The following is a 22,380-nucleotide window of genomic DNA, read 5'->3' on the forward strand; positions in this document are numbered from 1 at the left end:
AATGGAATACAAGTACATTGGTATCAATAGAATGGACCTACTAGTATATGGCGGTCAATGACATGAACGTACATGGCCGTCACTGGCAAGGACATACATGGCCGTCAATGGCATGGACGTACGTGAATGTCAATGGCATGGAAATACATGGCTGTCAATGGCATGGACATTCATTGCTGTCAATGGCATGGACATACATGGCTGTCAATGGCATGGACGTACATTGATGTCAATAGCATGGACGTACATGGCTGTCAATGGCAAGGACGTACATGGCTGTCAATGGCATGGACATTCATTGGTGTCGATGGCATGGACATACATGGTCGTCAATGGCATGGACTTACATTGGTGTCAATGGCATGGACATACATGGTCGTCAATGGCATTGACATACATGGCCGTCAATGGTAAGGACTTACCTGACTGTCAATGGCATGGACTTACATATGCGTCAATGGAATCCAAGTACATTAGTATGAATAGAATCGACATATATGGCCATCAATGGCAAGAACATACGTACATGACTGTCTTTGGCATGGACGTACATGGCCGTCATTGGCATGGACGTACGTGAATGTCAATGGCATGGATGTACGTGAATGTCAATGGCATGGACACACATGGCTAACAATGGCATGGACATACATGGCTAACAATGGCATGGACGTACATGGCCTCAATGGCAAGGACGTACATGGCCGTCAATGGCATGGATGTACATGGCGGTGAATGGCAAGGACGTACGTGAATGTCAATGGCATGGAAATATTTGGCTGCAATGGCATGGACATACATTGGTGTCAATGGCATGGACGTACATGGCTGTCAATGGCATGGATATACATTGGTTTCAATGGCATGGACGTACACGGCTGTCAATGGCAAGGACGTACATGACTGTTAATGGCATGGACATAGATTGGTGTCAATGGCATGGACGTACATGGCTGTCAATGGCAAGGACGTACATGACTGTCAATGGCATGGACATACATTGGTATCAATAGAATCGACATATATGGCCGTAAATGGCATGGACATACATTGCTGTTAATGGCATGGACGTACATGGTCGCCAATGGGATCGACTTACATATGTGTCAATGGAATCCAAGTACAGTGGTATCAATAGAATCGACACATATTGCCGTCAATGGCATGGACGTACATGGCCGTCAATGAAAAGGACGTACATGGCCATCAATGGCATGGACATACATTGCTGTCAATGGCAGGATGTGCGTGAGTGTCAATGGCATTGACATACATGGCTATCAATGGCATGGACGTACATTGGTGTCAATGGCAAGGATGTACATGGCCGTCAATGGCATGGACATATATGGCCGTCAATGGCAAGGGCGTACGTGAATGCCAATGTCATGGACATACATGGCCATCAATGGCATGGACGTACATGGCCGTCAATGGCATTGACCTACTTATGCGTCAATGAAAGCTTCCCTCAATTACGATATGTAAACACAATCACTGCCATTGACAGAGATAGACGTCCAATCCATTTGAATTGGGAAGCCCCCCCCCCAGTCAAAACGGATTGGACGTCTCTCGCCGTCAATGTCGCAACGCAAATGCCAGCTGAAACGCATGTTTATTGCTGTCCCGTCGTTTTTCTCATTTACCACCAGAGGGCGCCAAAGACAATAGTGCTGCGACACATCAGCAGTAAATAAAGACACGCTCAACGCCATGTAGGTTAGCAAATATATTTAAATATATTTATTTTCTTTTGAGCACAATGACAAAATGGCATTATTACATTTGACTCGAAATCATGACAACAAGCAGCAATTTCACGTTCGGCGGAATAAAACACTTTGTCGGGAAAACAATCCGGAATGACTTCTCCAAATCATGCAAACTCCAGAGACGCGCGACGGTTTTTTTTTTCCCTCGGCAAAACCGACGATCCCGTCGCCGCCGGTTAGTCGAGCGTTAAGCGACGATATATCGGTCCCAAATAAATTAAATCATAGCAAATGAACACAGTGGTCTCTATTCAAAATACATATTTACATATTTGAAAAAAATGGAAAAACAAACAGTCTTGAAGCACAAATCAAAAGAACTTCACGAAATATCCGCCTCACTTTCCCAACTTGATATGTACTCGCGATGGAAATTGATATCGGACATCATTAGTCGTTGATATGTTGTTCTGCTATGCGCCTCGTCGACGATTGGCTCACAGTTACCGTGGCGACCGAGCGGGAAAGCTTCACGCGCATTCCGAAAACGAAAAGGACAAAAGGGGAAGTCGCTGGGTCACGAATGTTACGACAAATCGCCAGTGCGGAAGGCCCAAACAAAGTTTGAAGAATTCCCACTCAACGGAGGAAGGAGTGGGAGCGCAAGTCTCTTTACGATCGGCTACGTTAACGACAAAAGCAAATGGAGAGACGCGCGCGTCTGTGGAAACCATTAGCAAAAAGCGATTCCTACGCTGGAGGGAATGCTTTGATAAAGTCGTGTTACTTCGAATCGAGATGCTCTGTATCCCAAAAGGTTATCGATATGCCCCCCGCAAAGAATCGATATATCGTTTTAAGAACGTGTCAGTGTTAAAATAGTCAATAGCAATGGACAGGTTGCTAACAGGTCACTTCCTGTTGATTTTGAGTCGCTTCCTATTTATTTTGGGATATTGCCAGGTCACTTGCTGTCCATTTTCTCAAAACCAACATGGATGGATGGGAAATCAACAGCAAATGACCTGAAATGAACGGGGATGTTTTTGTCGAATTGTTTTTTTTGGGAGCTAATGAAAACACAAACCTGCCTCGGGTGAATTTTCGGAACATTTAGGAGTCGGAACACAGTGTCGGTTTAGCGCAAAAGTTAGATTTGGTCTCTCCTCGTGGACACGAAAGCTCACATAAAGAAACAAAGACATCCAAACGCGGGCGGGCGGGGCACAACCGTCGAACGTGAAAAACCGTGTCGGGCGGGAGAGGACAAATACGCTCTTTGCTCGTCAGAGTGGTCGCCCGCGAGAGCCCGGTGTCGTCGAACGGTCGGTCGCTCTCACGCCTTCTTGGGCGGCGGCGCCAACTTGATGATCTCGTCTTCGGACGGCTGGCGGATGATGTCTGCGGGAGCGAGAGGAAATTTCAGTATGTACTCGTAAATTTCTCATTAACAGGTAACCCCCCTTAGCGTCACTGACTGTTGAAATTGAGTTGTTGATTAGAAAAATCATGAAATTTTGGTGAAAAATGTTGAGCATTTAGTGAAAAATGGTGAAGTTTTGGTAAAAGATTGTGGAGTTTTTGTGAAAAATTGTACAATTCAGATGAGAAATTGTAAAGTTTTGATGAAAAATGCTGATGTTTTGGTGAACATTTGTGAACTTTTTGGTGAAAAATAGTGTAGTTTTGGTGGGAAATGCTGATGTTTTGGTCCAAAATGATGATATTTTGGTGAGGAATTGTGAATTTTCAAAAGTGACCAAAAAAAGAAAATCGTGAAATTGTGGTGAAAAATTATGATGCTTTGGTGATAAATGGCTATGTTTTGGTGAAAAAAATTGTGATGTTTTGGTGAGAAATTGTGTTGTTCTGGAGGGGAATAGTGATGCCTGAAGTTTTGGTCCAAAATGGCAATGTTTTGGTGAGAGGTTGTGAAAATTTGGTGAGAATTTGAAAAGTTTTGATCAAAAATGCTGATGTTTTTGTGAACATTTGTGAACTTTTTTGTGAACAATAGTGAAGTTTTGGTAAGATATACTAATGTTTTGGTCCAAAATGAGGATATTTTGGTGAGAAATAATCAAGTTTTGGTTGAATTTGTGAAATTTGATGACGAAATTGTGATGTTTTGGTGAGAAATGGTGAAGTCTGGGTCCAAATTGGTGATGTTTTGGTGAGAAAATGTGAATTTCCGGTGAGGAATATGTGAGGTTTTGGTGAAAAAATTGTGACATTCTGATGAGAAACTGTGAGGTTTTGGTGAAAAATGCAGATGTTTAGGTGTGTAATGATGATGTTTTGGTAAACATTTATGAACTTTTTTGTGAACAATCGTGAAGTTTTGGTAAGATATACTAATGTTTTGGTCCGAAATGAGGATATTTTGGTGAGAAATGATCAAGTTTTGGTGGAAATTTGTGAAATTTAATGATGAAATTGTGATGTTTTGGTGAGAAATGGTGAAGTCTGAAGTCTGGGTCCAAAATGGTGATGTTTTGGTGAGAAAATGTGAATTTCTTGTGAGAAATATGTGAGGTTTTGGTGAAAAAAATGTGACATTCTGATAAGAAATTGTGAGGTTTGGTGAAAAATGCTGATGTTTATGTGTGTCATCCTGATGTTTTGGTAAACATTTGTGAACTTTTTTGTTAAGAATAGTGAAGTTTTAGTAAGATATACTAATGTTTTGGTCCGAAATTAGGATATTTTGGTGAGAAATAATCAACTTTTGGTGGAATTTTGTGAAATTTGGTGACGAAATTGTGATGTTTTGGTGAAAAAAATTGTGATGTTTTGGTGAGAAATTGTGATGTTCTGGTGGGAAATAGTGATGCCTGAAGTTTTGGTCCAAAATGGCAATGTTTTAGTGAGAGGTTGTGAAAATTTGGTGAGAATTTGATAAGTTTTGGTCCAAAATGATGATGTTTTGTGTTGTTGTTGCTTTGGAGAAAATCTCTGAAGTTTTGGTGAAAATTATGTTTTGGTGAGAAATTGTGATGTTTTGGTGAAAAATCGTGAAATTTTGGTAAAGAATTATGATGCTTGGTGATCAATAATGATGTTTTGGTAAGAAATTGTGACGTTTTGCTGAGAAATTGTGACATTTTGGTGAGAATTTGAGAAGTTTTGGTCCAAAATGATTATGTTTTGGTGAGAATCTGAAGTTTTGATGACAAAAAAAAAATCATGAAATTTTGGTGAAAATGTATGATGCTTTGGTGAAAATTTGTCAAGTTTTGGTGAAACTTTGAGAACTTTTGGTGACAATGAGGATGTTTTAGCGAAAAATTGTGAAGTTTGAAGCTTTGGTCCAAATGGTGATATTTTGGTGAGATATATTGAGGTTTTGGTGAAAAATTGTGAAATTTTGGTAAAAAAATTGTGATGTCTTGGTGACAAATTGTCAATTTTGACACTTTATGAAGTAAAATTTTGTTAAAAAATGAATGATTTTTTGTTGAATATACAGTATTAAAGTCGGAATCACGCGAATAGCCCCAAAAAGCATTCCAAGTGTGAATTTTTTGGGCAAAAACTGAATAGAAGCCCACTTGTCATGGAATTTTGGAGTATGTTAAAGATGGAACAGAGTCGATAGGCGAAGCCGCAAAAGCGACCATAAAAAAATCTGCACATTTTTGTATAACGTCTCATTTTTCAGCGATTCAACGCGGAAGATAAAGAATCCGAGTTTTCCCCCACCTTTGTACTTCTTGGCCGAGGGGATGCGCGTGAGCTTCGTGTCGATCTCGTCGTCCTCGTCGATCTTCAGCACGGTGGTGCGGTACTCGATCACGCGGGTCAGGAGGTCGGGACGCCGCGAGATCTCGAAGATGTGCTCCATGTACGACAGGTTGTCTGAAAGACGCGGAAGTCGAGCGAGTCGCCACTTTTTTACTTTAGCGTTGAACTTACCGTGCGCTAGCTTGTCATTCTTCTCCAGGTAGGTGAACCAATCCTTGCAGGACGCGATGGCGTTGCTGTGCTCCTCTGGGATGTCCTCCTTACACGCCGACTTGAGCTGCTCCAGGTCCTCGTTGGTGATGTTGTCGGACAGGTCGCTGAGCAGGGAGTTGTACTCCGCCATCTTACAGAAACGCAAACAATCATCATTTAGCCGTGACCTATATAGAACAGATGTCGTTGCCGCAATCTGACACCGGAGGTCGCCAAAGCCTCAGAGTGTCAGCTTTCGGTTGAACTGATTGTTCAGGGAGTTTATCCCGAGTAGACATCCAATTTATTTAAACTGGGAGGTTGGCAGCGAATGAACGTTCGTTCATTCGCTGCCAACCTCCCACTTTAAATAGATTGGACGTCTTGCGCCGTCGACTAAACGTGAGCGTTCAATGTCACATCCAATGCTGCTTTTGTGCGAGAATACAATGAACAGAGCTACCCAAGCCGCGTCGCTCCTGACACCCTACCCTGCCCCCACACAATGACTTGACAAAACGCGCATGATGTACTCCTGTCATGTTGTTGTACAATCATTACCAAGAAGTAGTAGAAGAAGCAGTGCCATGTCCCGAAATGTACCACCCAAACACCCCCTCCCGGGCCCGAGTGCAACTTGGGGATGAGCGTGGAGAGGCAGCGCCTCACATTCCCGTGAACACAAACGAGTCTTTGTGTGTGCGGAGACCACATGCGGTGGCACTGCCGTTGACGCTGATAGATGTCTAATCACTTCTTGAGTGGAATTTGGGAATTTTACGGGTAACTTCTTGTTCAACATCTACAATTTTCAGTGCCTCGGAAGAGCAAGACTATACACACCCTATAATCCACCTCTTTAACAGACTGAGACATTTTCTTTCCAAGAGATGTCACTAAACATTTTGCACTCAAATGTCACTGTTATTGCACTGTTAATGCCAAAACAGTGTCATATGCATCTCACGAAGTACTACGTTCTCAGACATCTGTCTCAATCTTCTCACATTGAGTCTATGCCAGGGGTCTCCAAACTATTCCAAGAAGGGTGAAGGATTTAATTCCAACAAAACAAGAAGATACCTTCTCTCTAATCTGGTGTCTTACAAGTGTAATCAGTCGATTGTTGTCAGGTCCTCCCGGTTTTAGCAGAGACCTCATTGGTCCGTAGTAGGTGATGAAGGAGCAGAGCCGAAAGGTGAAGCTCTTGATTTACTAGTTGATCTACGTTCCTACCCTTACCTATGGTCACGAGCTGTGGGTCGTGACCGAAAGAACAAGATCCCAGATACAAAAGGTCCGGGCTCTCCCTTAGAGATAGGGTACGGTAGGAAGAGATGCAGTCAGTGTCGAGCCGCTACTTCTCTGCATTAAGAGCCAGTTGAGGTGGCTGGGCATCTGGTTCGGATGCCTCCTGGATGCCTTCCTGGAGAGGTGTTCCGGGGATGTCCGAGGCCCCGGGGACGACCCAGGACACGCTGGAGACACTATGTCTCTCGGCCCGTCTGGGAACGCCTTGGGATCAAACCGGAGGAGCTGGTTGAAGTGGCTTGAGAAAGGGAAGTCTGGGCTTCCCTGCTAAAGCTTCTGTCCCTGCAACCTGACCCTGGATTAAGCGGTAGAGTATGGCTAGATGGATGGATGGATCTCATAGGTTAAACTGTCTGTGCTCAATCTTTAGGAACAAGAACCAAAAACCCAGTTTGGAGACCCCTGGCCTAAAGTATTGTTCAGACTGGTAGTCTAAATCTGGTTTTTAGCCCATCCAGAAGCCACAGAAACCTGTCAGGTGTGTCCATAATGTGGCCCAGATATGATTTGGACACAGATCAGATCCTAAAATCACGCTGGAGAGACTACCTCTCTCGGCTGGCCTAGGAACGCCTTGGGATCCCTGCCAGAGGAGCTAGTTGAAGTGGCTGAGGGAGAGGGAAGTCTGGGCTTCCCTGCTAAAGGTGCTGCCCACGCGACCTGACCCTGGATTAAGCGGTAGATGATGGATGGATGGACGCCATTGGTTAAACTGTCTGTGCTCAATCTTTATGAACAAAAACCAAAAACCCTTGAGGACCTGTTTGGAGACCCCTGGTCTAAACTATTGTTCAGACTGGCAGTCTAAATCTGGTTTTTAGCCCATCCAGAAACCTGTCAGGTGTGTCCATAATCTGGCCCGGTCTGAACAGGCCCAAATCTGATTTAGAGACAGATCAGTCAGCCCTAAGAATTAGATGTAAGGAGGAATCCGATTGGAATCAGATGCAGTCTGAACGCAGCCTTGAAACCACATGCAGGAGATGGTTTTATACCCCATATGGACTAGATGCTTCTCAGTCTGATGAGCTCAGATGGGTTTTGACTGTCCGTCTATGTCAAAACAATATGACATCTTTTCACTAATCTGGTGTTTTACCATTGCAATCAGTCAATTGCAGTTTTAGGAGAAACCTCATTGGTTACTGTCTGTGCTTGATCTTTAGGAACAAAAACCAAAAGCCCTTGAGGACCTGTTTGGAGACCCCTGGTCTAAAGCCTTGTTCAGAGAGATTTAGCCCTGAAATCATAATGAGTCCCAGTTTGAACAGGCCAATATCTGATTTGGATACTTGGAAAAAACAGTATGATCAGTCAGCCCTAAAAATCAGATTTGAGGAGAAATCTGATTGGAATCACATATGCCTACAGTCTGAACGCAGCCTTGAAACCACATGGGCGAGGTCGTTCCATATCAGATATGGACAAGATGCCTATCAGACTGGTTTTGACTGTCCGTGACGTCACTATGCTGGATGACGCCTTCGTTGCCAAAGCAACTTGTCAGGTGTATCAAAAGGTCTGAACAGGCCCAGATCTGATTTGGACACGAGGAATCTGATCGGAATCAGATATGACTGCCGTCTGAACGCAGCCTAAATGTAAGGGCGGATCCGCATGATCTCGCTCGCCAGTTGAAGCGCACAGCGGCGGGATTTTGAACGGATTAGCGAATTAGGCCTGACGACGCTTGCGTGACCGGGCGCAGTCTTTGTCTGGCTGGACGCCCGTTGACCCGAGATTCACCCTGTTGAATAGAAAAGTAGCAAAAACTGATTTTTTGTATGAGGAAATCTGCTTTCAGAAAGAACTGAACAGTCTTCCTCTCGCTAGGCGCGGGACAGGAAGTGAGCGGAGCCCGCAGGAAGTTTGCCATTCAGCTCTTTTCTTTGTCTCTTTGTTGGCCTTCTGGCAGACAAATGTGTCTTCCATCTGCATGCGGGACACATCCGTGCTCACCCACAATCTGTTTCTGTGCATTTGTCGCTACGAGAGCCGACACGATGAATGGACAACTAATTGAGGTTGTCAAATGTATCGAAAAGTATCGAGACTGAAATTTTGTATTTGATTGCAAAAGTATGAACGGGACTCTCGGGGTAACTCTTTAACTGTAACCATTATCACCATTATCACGATACATACAGTGGTATGAAAAAGTATCTGAACCTCTTGGAATTTCTCACATTTTTGCATAAAATCTCCATCAAATGCGATCTGATCTTTGTCAAAATCACACAGATGAAAAAACAGTGTCTGCTTGAACGAAAACCACCTAAACATTTATGGGTTTTCATATTTTAATAAGGATAGCATGAAAAAAAATGAGAATAAGTAAGTGAACCCTCTGCCTAAGGAGACTTATGGAGCAATTGAAACCAATTTTTACCAAACATTTTAAGTCAGGTGTGTGCCCAATCACAGTTGTTTAATCATGAGTGGTTTAAAGCGGCCCTGCCCACTATAAAACACACACCTAGTAAGAATTCTCTCGATGAAAAGCATTGTCTGATGTGCATTGTGGCTCGGTCAAACGAGCTATCTGAAGACCTGCGATCAAGGATTGTTGATTTGTATAAAGCTGGGAAAGGATACAAAATGAAGTCAGTATGCATCTCGCCTAATGCTATCATGTCCCTAAATGGAGTTGTTTTCACAGCAAACCGCTGACATTTAGTTTTGCCTCAGATAATCATTGACTTTTAACTGCCAACCAGCAAGGCTCATGACCTATTTTGGAGTTAAATCACCAGACACACCTCCTTATCTGTACAGCATATAAGCAACGCCGAGCTCTCTGTTCAGCGTGCATTTCTCTACACAGCTTTTGTTCTGTCACTGAATGCACCAGAAATTTCTGAAATTAAAACTGCGCAGTAATGATCTCTTGCCTCCAGTCTTTTATTTCGCACTCCAGTCTAGCCGTCTCACCTGAATTGAAAACAAACAAGCGGAGGACCTGAAAGACAAAACCGTCTCGAAAAGCTGAGGTTCCTAAGTCGACAGTCAGAGAACTTGTCTACAAATGGAGAGGGTTTGGCACTGTTGCTTCTCTCCCAAGGAGTGGCCATCCACCAAAGAGGACGCTAATAGTACAGCGCAGAATACTCACAGAGGTAAAAAAAAGAACCCTAAAATGTCTGCTAAAGACTTACAGAAATCACTGGCACAGTCCAATATCTCTGTGCACACATCAACTAGATGGTCAAGAATGATGTTCATGGGAGGAAGAAGGCACTGCTGTCTAAAAAAACATTGTTACTAGTTTAATGGCACTTGGACACTCCACCGAAGTTTTGGCAAAAATATTTTGTGGACTAATAAAACCAAAGTTGAATTGTTTGGGAGTAACACACAAGGTCATGCGTGGAGGAAAAATGGAACAGCTCACCAACATCAACACCTCATCCTTTAGTGAAGCATGGAGGAGGAAGCATCATGAGTTGGGGCTGTTTTGCTGCCTCGGGGACTGGTCAACTTGCAATCATTAATGGACGAATGAATTCAAAAGTTTTGCAGGAAAACCTGAGAGTGTCTCTTAAAAAGAGGATGAATGCTGCAAAAAGATAATGGTTCAAAACACAGAAGTAAATCAACCTCAGAATGGTTTCAGAAGAACAAAATACACGTTATGGAGTGGCCAAGTCCAGACTTGAACCCCATTGAGATGCTGTGGCATGACCTAAAGACAGCGATTCATGCCAGACATCCCAGAAATCTGATTGAACTATAGCAGTTTTGTAGAGACGAATGCGCCAAGATTAGTCCTGATCGATGTGCCAGACTGATCTGCAGCTACAGGAAGCGTCTGGTTCAAGTTATTGCTGCCAAAGGGGCCGGGGGTGGCACAAAATATTAAATGTGATGGTTCACTTACTTATTTTTCCCTCTTCTGTCATTGTTTGCATACTATTCACATTAAAATATAAAAACCTGTAAATGTTTGGGTGGTTTTAGTTAAATCAGACACTGTTTTTTCATCTGTGTGATTTTGACAAAGATCCGATCACATTTGATGGTGATTTTATGCAGAAATGTGAGAAATTCCAAGAGGTTCAGATACTTTTTCACACCACTGTATGTATCGTGATAACGGTACAACTAAATGCTCACGAGCATTGTTCATTTTAAACGAGTTTAGACCGAAAGGCCGCGGCCTCCCGCTAGGGCGTTGTTGCCACGGTGACAGCCGCCGACCGGCCAAACGGAGCGAGAGAAAGCCCGGCGCAGATGTGAGCAAATCTTCTTTTCTGCTCAATGGCAAGTGGGCCACTGGCCTACATTCGGCGACGCAGATTAGCGCTTCACACAACGCGCACGGATGAGCAAAACCGCCGTCGTCGACAATCTCCAGCCACTACATTGTGCGCGGCCATTTTGTTTTGCGGTTGGAACTGTTTGAGTGAATTGTGGAACTCCTTCTAGATCAGGGGTTTTCAACCCAGTCCTCAAGGCACACTGTGGGTCCTGGTTTTTGTTCCAGCCGATCCAGCAGAGACAGTTGAACCAATGAGGCTTCTGCTAAAACAAGCCACACCTGACTGCAATCAACTGATTGCACTTGTAAAACACCAGATTGGGGAAAAAGTGTTGTCATCTTGTTTGGTAAGAATGAAATCCTGCACCCACAGTGTGCCTTAGTGGAATAGGTTGGGGACCCCTGTTCTAGATAACAGTAGTCATTTTCTACCAGTGGATTTGAATTATTATGTTTCAGTGCCATAGCAATTGAATGGCATCGTTAACTCATTGGCTAACATTGACGGCGCTAGACGTCCAATCTATTTGAAATCCACTCCTGGAAAATTTGGCAGAAAAAAATCCGTCATCTTCTCGCCACCAGAGGAATTTTTCCACCTCCGATTCAGTTGCCATGGCGACGACCAAAGCCAAGCGTGCACTGTTAGACAGTAGCGGGGGTTGCTAGGTAACCGTTTCTATTGTAACACGATACACATACGGCATCAATAATCATTTGTCGTTCTCATGAGATTGATATCGTTAATTCCTTTTTAATACAAGTTAGAAGTGCGACCCATACACACGATACATCATCGTTTCTTTACCTGTAGGTATTTGGGTTGCTTCGATGAATCGATTAGAGAAATTGTTGACTTAAAATTTGTCTCAATCCAACCGATATATGGAGTTTTTTTCCAACATTTCGATGAGGATTTTGATCAGGCATCTTTGTGGGCAACTGTGGCTGACGGTAGGACCCCGGAAGGACCCTGCAGCAGCTTGAAGGCAGGTTGCAACAGGAAGCTTCAGGCTGTTTTATTTTATTTTATTTTTTGAGAGAGAGAATATGCAATGTTGCATTCACCTTTTAAGTTTTTTACTGAGTGTTCCTTACACTCGAAGTGTAACACGTAGCGTTAGCATAGCATTCATGTTAGCATTAACTTGAGCATGACGAGCATCCTCTTAAACTCTCACTTGTTTACATCTCGTCGTGACGTCCTCGTGGGTTAAATACTTGAAAACAATGTCGGACTTAAATATAGGCTAACAGAATCGGCTTTGGATATCGGCAATCGGCTATATATATATATATTTTTTTAGATATCTGTATTGTCTTGGGCATTTGAAAATCACATTTTGGTCGACCTCTACTTTTTATCTTAAGTCTCTTAATACAACCCCTAGCAAAAAGTATGGAATCACCAGTCTCGGACAAGCACTCACTAAGACATTTTATCATGTAGAACATACTCAGATAAAAAGCCCACTGGAACAGCACCAAACAAAAGTTCCAGCATCATCACCTTGTCAAGAGTCAAGAATCTGCATTGGACAACGTGATGATGCTGGAACTTTTGTTTGGTGATGTTCCAGTGAGATTTACAAAGATGACTGCCTGAAGAAAACATCAACATGTCAAGAGTCAAGAATATGCATTGGACAAGGTGATGATGCTGGAACTTTTGTTTGGTGCTGTTCCAGTGAGATTTACAAAGAACAACATCAAACATCAAAATTCCCTCAGTCCTTGATGATATGGAAAGCATGGCCTGCAAATAGCCCGGATCTCAACCCTATTGAAAACCTGTGGTGGAAATTGAAAAAGATGGGCCACAGCAAGGCTCCGACCTGCAAGGATGATCTGGCAACTGCAATCAAAGAGAGTTGGCACCAAATTGATGAAGAATATTCATCAAGTCCATGCCTCAAAGACTGCAAGCTGTCATAAAAGCCAGAGGTGGTGCTACTAAATACTAGAGATGTGTTTTGATTGTTATTTCTTTGTTTGTTTCTCATGATTCCATATTTTTTTTCCTCAGAATGGAGTGATTCCGTATATATTTCCCTGGACTTGCTCTATAAAAGTAACATTTACTGACCACCAAAATGTTTTTTATTCGTTTCTTTTAGTGTTTCTGAATGCTAAAAATTTGCACTTTTGAACTAATTCACTATTTATTTCAAGCTTTTTATCGGAGTTTGTTCTCCATGATAAAATGTCTGAGTGAGTGCTCGTCCGAGACTGGTGATTCCATACTTTTGGCTAGGGGTTGTAGTAAATATTAGTGCTGCAACGATTAATCGATTTACTCGAGTATTCGATTAGAAAAAAATATTCGAATTAAATTTTGTTGCTTCGAGTATTCGTTGAATTAAAGTGGCGTTGTAATGGTTTGTTTTGAAAGTGTTTGCATTTAGTTTTATTGATGAGGGTGGATACACTGCCCTCTGGTCTGCCTCTTTTCACATGGCTGAATCCAACTGCTCCCCGTTAAGACCAATGTAAGCTAAGTTTTTGTTTGAGCTAATGTTTTTAATATATTCTTAATTTAGTTCATAGGTATATTTAGCCGGTTTTTGTGGGAATATGTGTCCGAACCGTTTTTAAGAGGATTGTAAAAAAAAACAACAAAAAAACTAGCATTTAAGCTAGCGGACTTTTTCTGTGTAAGTTAGCCAATTGTTCTTTTGTTGTACATACATCCTCATTTAAAAAAAATAAAATAAAAAATTGATATCGTTTGAGGCTCAGCTCTGGTATTTTAAATGTTCATGTTCCTTATCCGATTACTCGATTAATCGAACTAACTAGTCCATCGATTAATCGACTACTAAAATATTCGATAGCTGCAGCCCTACTAAATACAATAAATCCACATTTTAGCTTAAAATACAACAATAATGCTAGCTGGTAGCCCTCCTAGTCAAAATGGATTGGTTGTCAATGGCAGCTAATGAGTTAATGTGACGTCATTTCATGAACAACTTGGGTTCTAGCGTTGAGCCTTGCGGGACACCTTACAATTTTATCATTTCCAATATTCCAAAGAACGTTTAAGGTTAACGTTGTTTTTTGGGTGGAGACAAAAAAAAAAATACAACAAAACACATTTTGTGAGGTGGATGCTTCGTTATCCAGGAAGCTTTGCAGCGGATAAAAATATCTCAGCGCCTCCGGGAGGAGGAGGGGGAGGAAGAGGAGGGCACTGTGTGCTGATTAAACCAGTGCGGAAGAGTCCATCGCAGCCCCCCCACGCGCCGACGCCCCCCTCCCCCGACTCCTGCGAGAGAGCACGCACGAGTGGCTTCGGAAGGAGTCGGTCCACGTCAGAGTCTAAAATATCCTCCGTCGTAATCATCATCAATGAAAAAGATGACTCATTCCATGATGTTGTGTCATTTTTAATCAAGACATGATCAACAGAAATACATACTATAAATGATGTTTCAATATTTATGGATTAATCTTTGTATTTTGTTTGCACTAGAAAGCAAAACATGGATTTTTTTTTTCCAACAGTGAATTCATGTACAAATGTTAATTTTCAATGGAATTCATGAAGAATGTAAAATGTACTATTTATTTATGCTAATTTTTTGACTGTAATCGCAGCATATTGGAGAAGAATTAGCTGTTTTTTTCCCTCTCTTTCAGCGCCAATGATGATGACAGGTATCAATGAGTTTATCGCTGTCAAATCTCCCAATTCAAATGGATTGGACATCAAGCACCGACAATGGGCTAGCTTAAAACTTGGGTTGTTCCGATCATGTTTTTTTGCTCCCGATCCGATTCCAATAATTCCCGATAATTTTTCCCGATCATATACATTTTGGCAATGCATTAAGAAAAAAATGAATAAAACTCGAATATATACATTCAACATACAGTACATAAGTACTGTATCTGTTTATTATGACAATAAATCCTCAAGATGGCATTTACATTATTAACATTCTTTCTGTGAGAGAAATCCACGGACAGAAAGAATTGTAATTCTTAAAGGATAAATATGACTTTGTATATTGTGACTAAATATTGCCATCTAGTGTATTTATTGAGCTTTCAGTAAATGATATTGTAGCCATTTAACTTCTGCCCAAATGCATGATGGGAAGTGCAACCATGACTGTGCGTCGTGGTACCAATTAATATACTGTATCTTCTCTGCGTTGGGAAATAACATAGGCTGTTAAGAAAAAGATCAACTACTATCTTTCTTCCCCACATTGCTTCCCACGATTATTCTAATCGTTGGGAAAGGGATTGTAAGGCTTTAGCCATTTAAAAAAGGCTCCAAAGGCTGCCAAAATTCTCTCTACTCATTTTACGCTGCCTTTTAGCTCTATATACTGTATAGGTAAAACGGCGCCATTATAGATTGAACGCGACAATGCGTGAGTGGGTCGTGCAGCGCATGCGTTAATTGCGTTAAATATTGTAACGTGATAAATGTAAAAAATATTCATTCTCGCCGGTAACGCGATAAATTTGATAACCCTACCTTAAGCTTAAACTAAAGACTCTGAAAGAGTGTAATACATTATGTCCGTAACGTTAAATAAAATTAGAAAACGATTTAATTAAAATATATATATATAAATATATATATATTAAAAAAAGGCATGTCCGATATTTTTTTGCCGATTCCGATACTTTGAAAATGACATGATCGGACCCGATCGATCGGGACATCTCTACTTAAAACCGTTGTTGCTTTTGGCAACCCCATTAATTTTCCTCCTAGTCTTACAGTAAATTTCGGGACCACATTTACTATAAGTTGTCACCCACCGAATTTAGAATAGAATAGAATAGAATAGAATAGAATAGAATAGAATAGAATAGAATAGAATAGAATAGAATAGAATAGCCCTTTATCGTCATTATATAGTGTACAATGAAATTGTGGAGCATCTCCCTTTACAGTGCAGGACAGTTAAAAATCTCGAAGTGGCTTGCAAGAATAAAAGTATAAAATCTAAATAAATATAAAATATATATGAGGTAGTCCTATGCTCAGGCAGGGCAAATACAGATGGGCTAATAAGTATTTAGTCAACCACTAATTGTGCAAGTTCTCCCACTTGAAAATATAAGCGAGGCCTGTAATTGTCAACATGGGTAAACCTCAACCATGAGAGACAGAATGTGGAAAAAAAAAACAGAAAATCACATTGTTTGATTTTTAAAGAATTTATTTGCAAATCATGATGGAAAATAAGTATTTGGTCTATACCAAAAGTTCATCTCAATACTTTCTTATGTACCCTTTGTTGGCAATAACGGAGGCCAGACGTTTTCTGTAACTCTTCACACACTGTTGCTGGTATTTTGGCCCATTCCTCCTTGCAGATCTCCTCTAGAGCAGTGATGTTTTGGGGCTGTCGTTGGGCAACACGGACTTTCAACTCCCGCCACAGATTTACTATGGGGTTGAGATCTGGAGACTGGCTAGGCCACTTCAGGACCTTGAAATGCTTCATACGAAGCCACTCTTTTGTTGCCCTGGCTGTGTGTTTGGGGTCATTGTCATGCTGAAAGACCAAGACACGTCTCATCTTCAATTTTCACTCAAAATCTCTCGATACATGGCCCCATTCATTCTTTCCTTTACACAGATCAGTCGTCCTGGTCCCTTTGCAGAAAAACAGCCCCAAAGCATGATGTTTCCACCCCCATGCTTCACAGTGGGTATGGTGTTCTTCGGATGCAATTCAGTATTCTTTCTCCTCCAAACACGAGAACCTGTGTTTCTACCAAAAAGTTCTATTTTGGTTTCATCTGACCATAACACATTCTCGCAGTCCTCTTCTGGATTATCCAAATGATTTCTAGCGAACCGCAGACGGGCCTGGACGTGTACTTTCTTCAGCAGGGGGACACGTCTGGCAGTGCAGGATTTGAGTCCCTGGCGGTGCATTGTGTTACTGATAGTAGCCTTTGTTACTTTGGTCCCAGCTCTCTATAGGTCATTCACTAGGTCCCCACGTGTGGTTCTGGGATTTTTGCTCACCGTTCTTGTTATCATTTTGACGCCACGGGGTGAGTTCTTGCATGGAGCCCCAGATCAAGGGAGATTATCAGTGGTCTTGTATGTCTTCCATTTTGTAATAATTGCTCCCACAGTTGATTTCTTTACACCAAGCGTTTTACCTATTGCAGATTCAGTCTTCCCAGCCTGGTGCAGGTCTACAATTTTGTCTCTGGTGTCCTTCGACAGATCTTTAGTCTTGGCCATAGCGGAGTTTGGAGTGTGACTGACTGAAGTTGTGGACAGGTGTCTTTTATACCGATAATGAGCTAAAACAGGTACCATTAATACAGGTAACGAGTGGAGCCTCGTTGGACCTCATTAGAAGTTAGACCTCTTTGACAGCCAGAAATCTTGCTTGTTTGTAGGTGATGAAATACTTTTTTTTTCCACTCTAATTTGGAAATAAATGTGATTTTCTGTTTTTTTTTTTCCACATTCTGTCTCTCATGGTTGAGGTTTAGCCATGTTGACAATTACAGGCCTCTCTAATCTTTTCAAGTAGGAGAACTTGCACAATTGGTGGTTGACTAAATACTTATTTGCCCCACTGTACAATGTCAATGATGAAAACAACACTGCTTAAAATTGGTTTAAAAGCTGTAAGTTTTTGATGTGCTTCTCAATGTAAAAACAGCTTATTTCTAAAGCATCTCTGACTCGTCAGTTTTGCTAGCAAAAAAAGTGGAGAAAGCGCGTGTCATGCCCCCAAGAAACTTCCTGTCTGGAAGACACCCAACAAAGCCCTCACTGTTCCATCACCGTACCAATCGCGGGATCATTTTGTCAAAATTTCAAATATCTTTCTCAGCTGATGCAGTGGTCTGAACACGAGATGAAAATGAAATGTTTTTTTACTCGGGCGGATCAGACGTAGCACCCCGTTTGGGAGGCTTATGTTGAAGAAAGATTTGGATGGCCTCCACACCGCAAACTTCACAATAACATCCACGCCGCGTGCCAAAAAACAGGAAGTAAGGGAATGAAAAGCCGAGTTGTGTCGCCCCGAACGATGGACGGATCTCCGAATAGCTGAGTCACACGCACAAAAACAACACTGATTGACGCTGATGCGGAGCCAGTGAACGCAGCATCGACGATAACCCACAAAGTGACCCGCGAAAGCCAAGAAAATCCACAAGTGATACCCGCAAAATTATTTATAAATGATCACAAGATGAAGGCAATGCACAAATGAAACACCCAAACTTACTTCAACATACTGAACACCAGGATTTGACAAAGCACTTTTTGTCAATATCACTTCAACATAGTGTAGTTCCTTAACACATGACACAACTGTGCCAAATCACTATTTTTGTCCAAATAAATCTCTTCCATCCACTCATTGCTGCACAAGAATGAACCAAAACAGCACAAAAACAGTATTTTATCAAGTGGAAACTCCTCATCTCACTCCAACAACGTGTAGTTCCTTAACACATGACGCAAAACAGTGCCAAATCACTATTAATGTCAAAATAAAGCTCTACCAGCCACTCACTGCTGCACAAAAATAACCCCAAACAGCACCAAAACACTATTTTGTCCAAAAGAAACTCTTCATCTCACTTAAACATAGTGTATTTCCTTGACACATGACACAAAATGGTGCCAAATCACTATTTTTGTCTAAATGAAGCTCTTCCATTCACTCACCGCTGCACAAAAGTAACCCAAAACAGCACCAAAACACTATTTTGTCAAAAAAGAAACTCTTCATCTCACATCAACATAGTGTACTTCCTTGACACAGGACACAAAATAGTGCCAACTCACTATTTTTGTCAAAATAAAGCTCTTGCTGCCACTCATTGCGGCACAAAAATAACCCAAAACATCACCAAAACACTATTTTGTCGAAAAGAAACTCTTCATCTCATTTCAACATAGTGTACTTCCTTGACACGTGACACAAAATGGTGCCAAATCACTATTTTTGTCATAATAAATCTCGTCCATCTACTCATTGCTGCACAAAAATGACCCAAAACTGCACAAAACACTATTTTGTCATGAATAAACATCATCATCTCACATCAACATAGCATAGTTCCTTAACATAGGGCATGAAATGCTGAAAAATCACTATTTTTGTCAAAATAAAGCTCTTCCATCCTCTCACTACTACATAAAAATGACCCAAAACTGCACAAAAACACTATTTTGTCAAGAAGAAACTCTTCATCTCACTTCAACATAGTGTACTTCCTTGACACATGACAGAAAATGCCGCCAAATCACCATTTTTGTCCAAATAAATCTCTTCCATCCTCTCACTACTACATAAAAATGACCCAAAACTGCACAAAAACACTATTTTGTCAAGAAGAAACTCTTCATCTCACTTCAACATAGTGTACTTCCTTGACACATGACACAAAATGCCGCCAAATCCCCATTTTCGTCTAAATAAATCTCTTCCATCCACTCATTGTGGCACAAAAACGACCCAAAACAGTACCAAAACTATATTTTTCTCAAAAAGAAATTCTTCATCTCACATCAACATAGTGTACTTTCTTGACACATGACACAAAATGGTGCCAAATCACAAAATAAGGGTCTTCCATCCACTCACTGCTCCACAAAAATTACCCAAAACAGCACAAAAAACATTATTTTGTCGAGAAGAAACACTTCATTTCACTTCAATATAGTAGTTCCTTCACCCATAACCCAAAATGCTGCCAAATCAGTACTTTTGTCTAAACAAATCTCTTCCATCTGCTCACTGTTGCACAAAAATGACCCAAAAACAGCACCAAAACACTATTTTGTCGAAAAGAAATTCTTCATCTCACTTCCACATTGTGTACTTTCTTTACACGTGACACAAAATGGTGCGAAAGCCCTATTTTTTTGTCCAAATAAAGCTCTTTAACTCACTTATCATGGTTTAATGATGCACAAAAACTGATCCAAAATGGCAACAAAGCACTATTTTTCCAAAACTCAACTCACTTCCTTGACGCCAAAACGCCACGAGACAGCGTCGACGTTCTATTTTTCTCCAAAATAATCACCCCTACGAAAGTTAACAATAAGGTTTTGTGAAATGGCGTCGAATATTATCCCGTCCTCGACGTACTTGAGCTCAACACGCCACTAGATGGTGCCGAGTTTTGTCATCGTTTCTTTGGCCTGAGCACAAAAACAGCAAGTAGGTGAGTTTTAAGGGAATGACAGCCAACCCAATTCAGATAAATAGCCAAATGGTGAATATGCAGACTTGACTCTTCAGCACGTGGGCAGGATAAGACGAACTGAGAGTGGTGGTGTCACGCAATTTTGGACCCCGAATCATTTCCTCACCTCGCGCGCGGCCAAGCGTCGCAGCGATGAAGCTTGACGTTGGAGGTGAGCTCAAATCAGAGCCGGTTCAACCGAATCAGACGTTTGCGAGAGGAGAAAAGCCACAAGTCCGGACGCACGATGATGCGATGAAGATGAGGAGGAGAGAGCGGCTCCTCGGCGTGGGAACTGAAGCCTTGACGTGGACGCGCCGACGATGCTCGTGACTGCTCTCCGCTAAAGAGTGAACCGAAAACCGGCGACCAAGCGTGGAAACGCCTTTCCCGTCTCTCTCTCTCTCTCTCTCCCTCTCCCTCTCTCTCTTTCTCGGTCACGCTTCAACCAAGCGTCCAGAGATCGTCAATAAAAAACAGATGCTTCCTACGACCAACACTATCCCTCACCACAAGTGTCCAAAACTCATTAGAGAACATCTAAACTAATAATTTGCCAGATAGCTGACAAAACCAGTCACGTTTTTGCAGTTCCAAGAGTTACTTTTACGAGGAGCGCACCCAAAATCAGAGTGAGAGCTCAATTTGCCGTCTTTTCTTCCGATTCCATGGTTTTTAGTCACACACACACACACGCGGACGCATTTTTCCACGCTGATGTCACCTTCCGGCCTGCAAATCCCCTCTGCCGCTTCTTCTTTTTCTTCTTCTGCTGCTATTTACACTCCATCCCTATTTCCAAAATGAGGAATCGCTTGTGCAAGTTTTCTTTTCAGTCATTGCCTGCCAATGACGGCGCTAGACGTCAAATCCGTTTGAAGTGGGCAAGTTCAAATAGATTGGAATGTAATGTGTGAGCCAAAATGTACAGAAGAGACACAAAGATAGCCCAAAAAAGTGCATGAAATGACACGTAGGTACCCTGAAATTACACGGAAGTGGCCCAAAATCAACAAGAAGTAGTCGAGAGATGCCTCAAATGTAACAGGAAGTGACTAATAAACAGGAAGTGGCCCAGAAATCCCCTAACATCAACAGGGAATAATCCCAAATGTACAGGAATGGACACTGAGATACCCCAAATGTACAAGCTCGTGACTCGTAAGTACCCTAAAAGTACAAAGAAGTGACCCAAAATCAACAGGAAGTAACCTGGAAATGCCCCAAAAATCAACAGGAAGTGACCAATAAACAGGAAGTGGGCCGTAAATACCCTAAAATTAACAGGAAATAATCAAAAATGTACAGGGAGGGAACCCGTAATCATCCTAAAATACTAAGGAAGTGGCCTAAAATCAACAGGAAGGTGAGACAGCAATAACCAAAAGTGGTATTTGCCATGTGGCAAAATGGATTTTGCCATGTGGCATTTTTTTTTTTTTGCCATGTGGCATTTTTTTGCCATGTGGCAAAATGGATTTTGCCATGTGGCATTTTTTTGCCATGTGGAAAATTCCATTTGCCATGTGGCAAAACTGATTTTGCCATGTGGCATTTTTTTTTGACATGTGGAAAAATCCATTTGCCATGTGTTTTTTTTTTTTTGCCGTGTGGGAAAATCCATTTAGACATGTGGCTTTTTTTTGTCCCAAAATCAACAGGAAGTGACCAATAAACAGGAAGTGCCCCGTAAATACCCTAAAATTAACAGGAAATAATAAAAAATGTACAGGGAGGGGACCCGTAATCATCCTAAAATACAAAGGAAGTGGCCCAAAATTAACAGGAAGTGACCTGGAAATGCTGCAAAATCAACAGGAAGTGACCAACGAACAGGAAGTGGCCCATAAGTCCTCTAAAATTAACATGAATTGAACCAAAATGTACAAGAAGGGACACTAAGATACCCCAAAAAGTAAAGGAAGTGATCCAAAATCAATAGAAAGTAAC

General features: G+C 41.7%; 1 protein-coding gene across 1 annotated transcript; it reads right to left on the minus strand.

Annotated features, from left to right (window-relative positions):
* Positions 1–1,719: 1,719 nt before the first annotated feature.
* Positions 1,720–20,843, minus strand: LOC130928901 (astrocytic phosphoprotein PEA-15). The gene is made up of 4 exons (XM_057855705.1): positions 20,558–20,843; positions 5,631–5,802; positions 5,418–5,573; positions 1,720–3,116 (listed from the first exon to the last, which is right to left on the minus strand). Exons 2-4 carry the CDS (start codon positions 5,800–5,802, stop codon positions 3,052–3,054), a joined length of 393 nt encoding a protein of 130 aa, XP_057711688.1. The 5' UTR covers positions 20,558–20,843; the 3' UTR covers positions 1,720–3,051.
* Between the last annotated feature and the right edge of the window lie 1,537 nt (positions 20,844–22,380).

The sequence above is a fragment of the Corythoichthys intestinalis genome, chromosome 13, assembly GCF_030265065.1.
Source record: "Corythoichthys intestinalis isolate RoL2023-P3 chromosome 13, ASM3026506v1, whole genome shotgun sequence".
Classification (NCBI taxonomy): domain Eukaryota; kingdom Metazoa; phylum Chordata; class Actinopteri; order Syngnathiformes; family Syngnathidae; genus Corythoichthys; species Corythoichthys intestinalis.

Excerpts from the sequence above, each read along its gene's own strand:
- LOC130928901 (XM_057855705.1), bottom strand. The coding sequence starts at position 5,802 with ATGGCGGAGTACAACTCCCTGCTCAGCGACCTGTCCGACAACATCACC. Across the intron at positions 5,574-5,630 it reads GAATGACAAGCTAGCGCACG|ACAACCTGTCGTACATGGAG; the intron begins GTAAGTTCAACG and ends CGCGTCTTTCAG. Across the intron at positions 3,117-5,417 it reads CTCGGCCAAGAAGTACAAAG|ACATCATCCGCCAGCCGTCC; the intron begins GTGGGGGAAAAC and ends TCGCTCCCGCAG.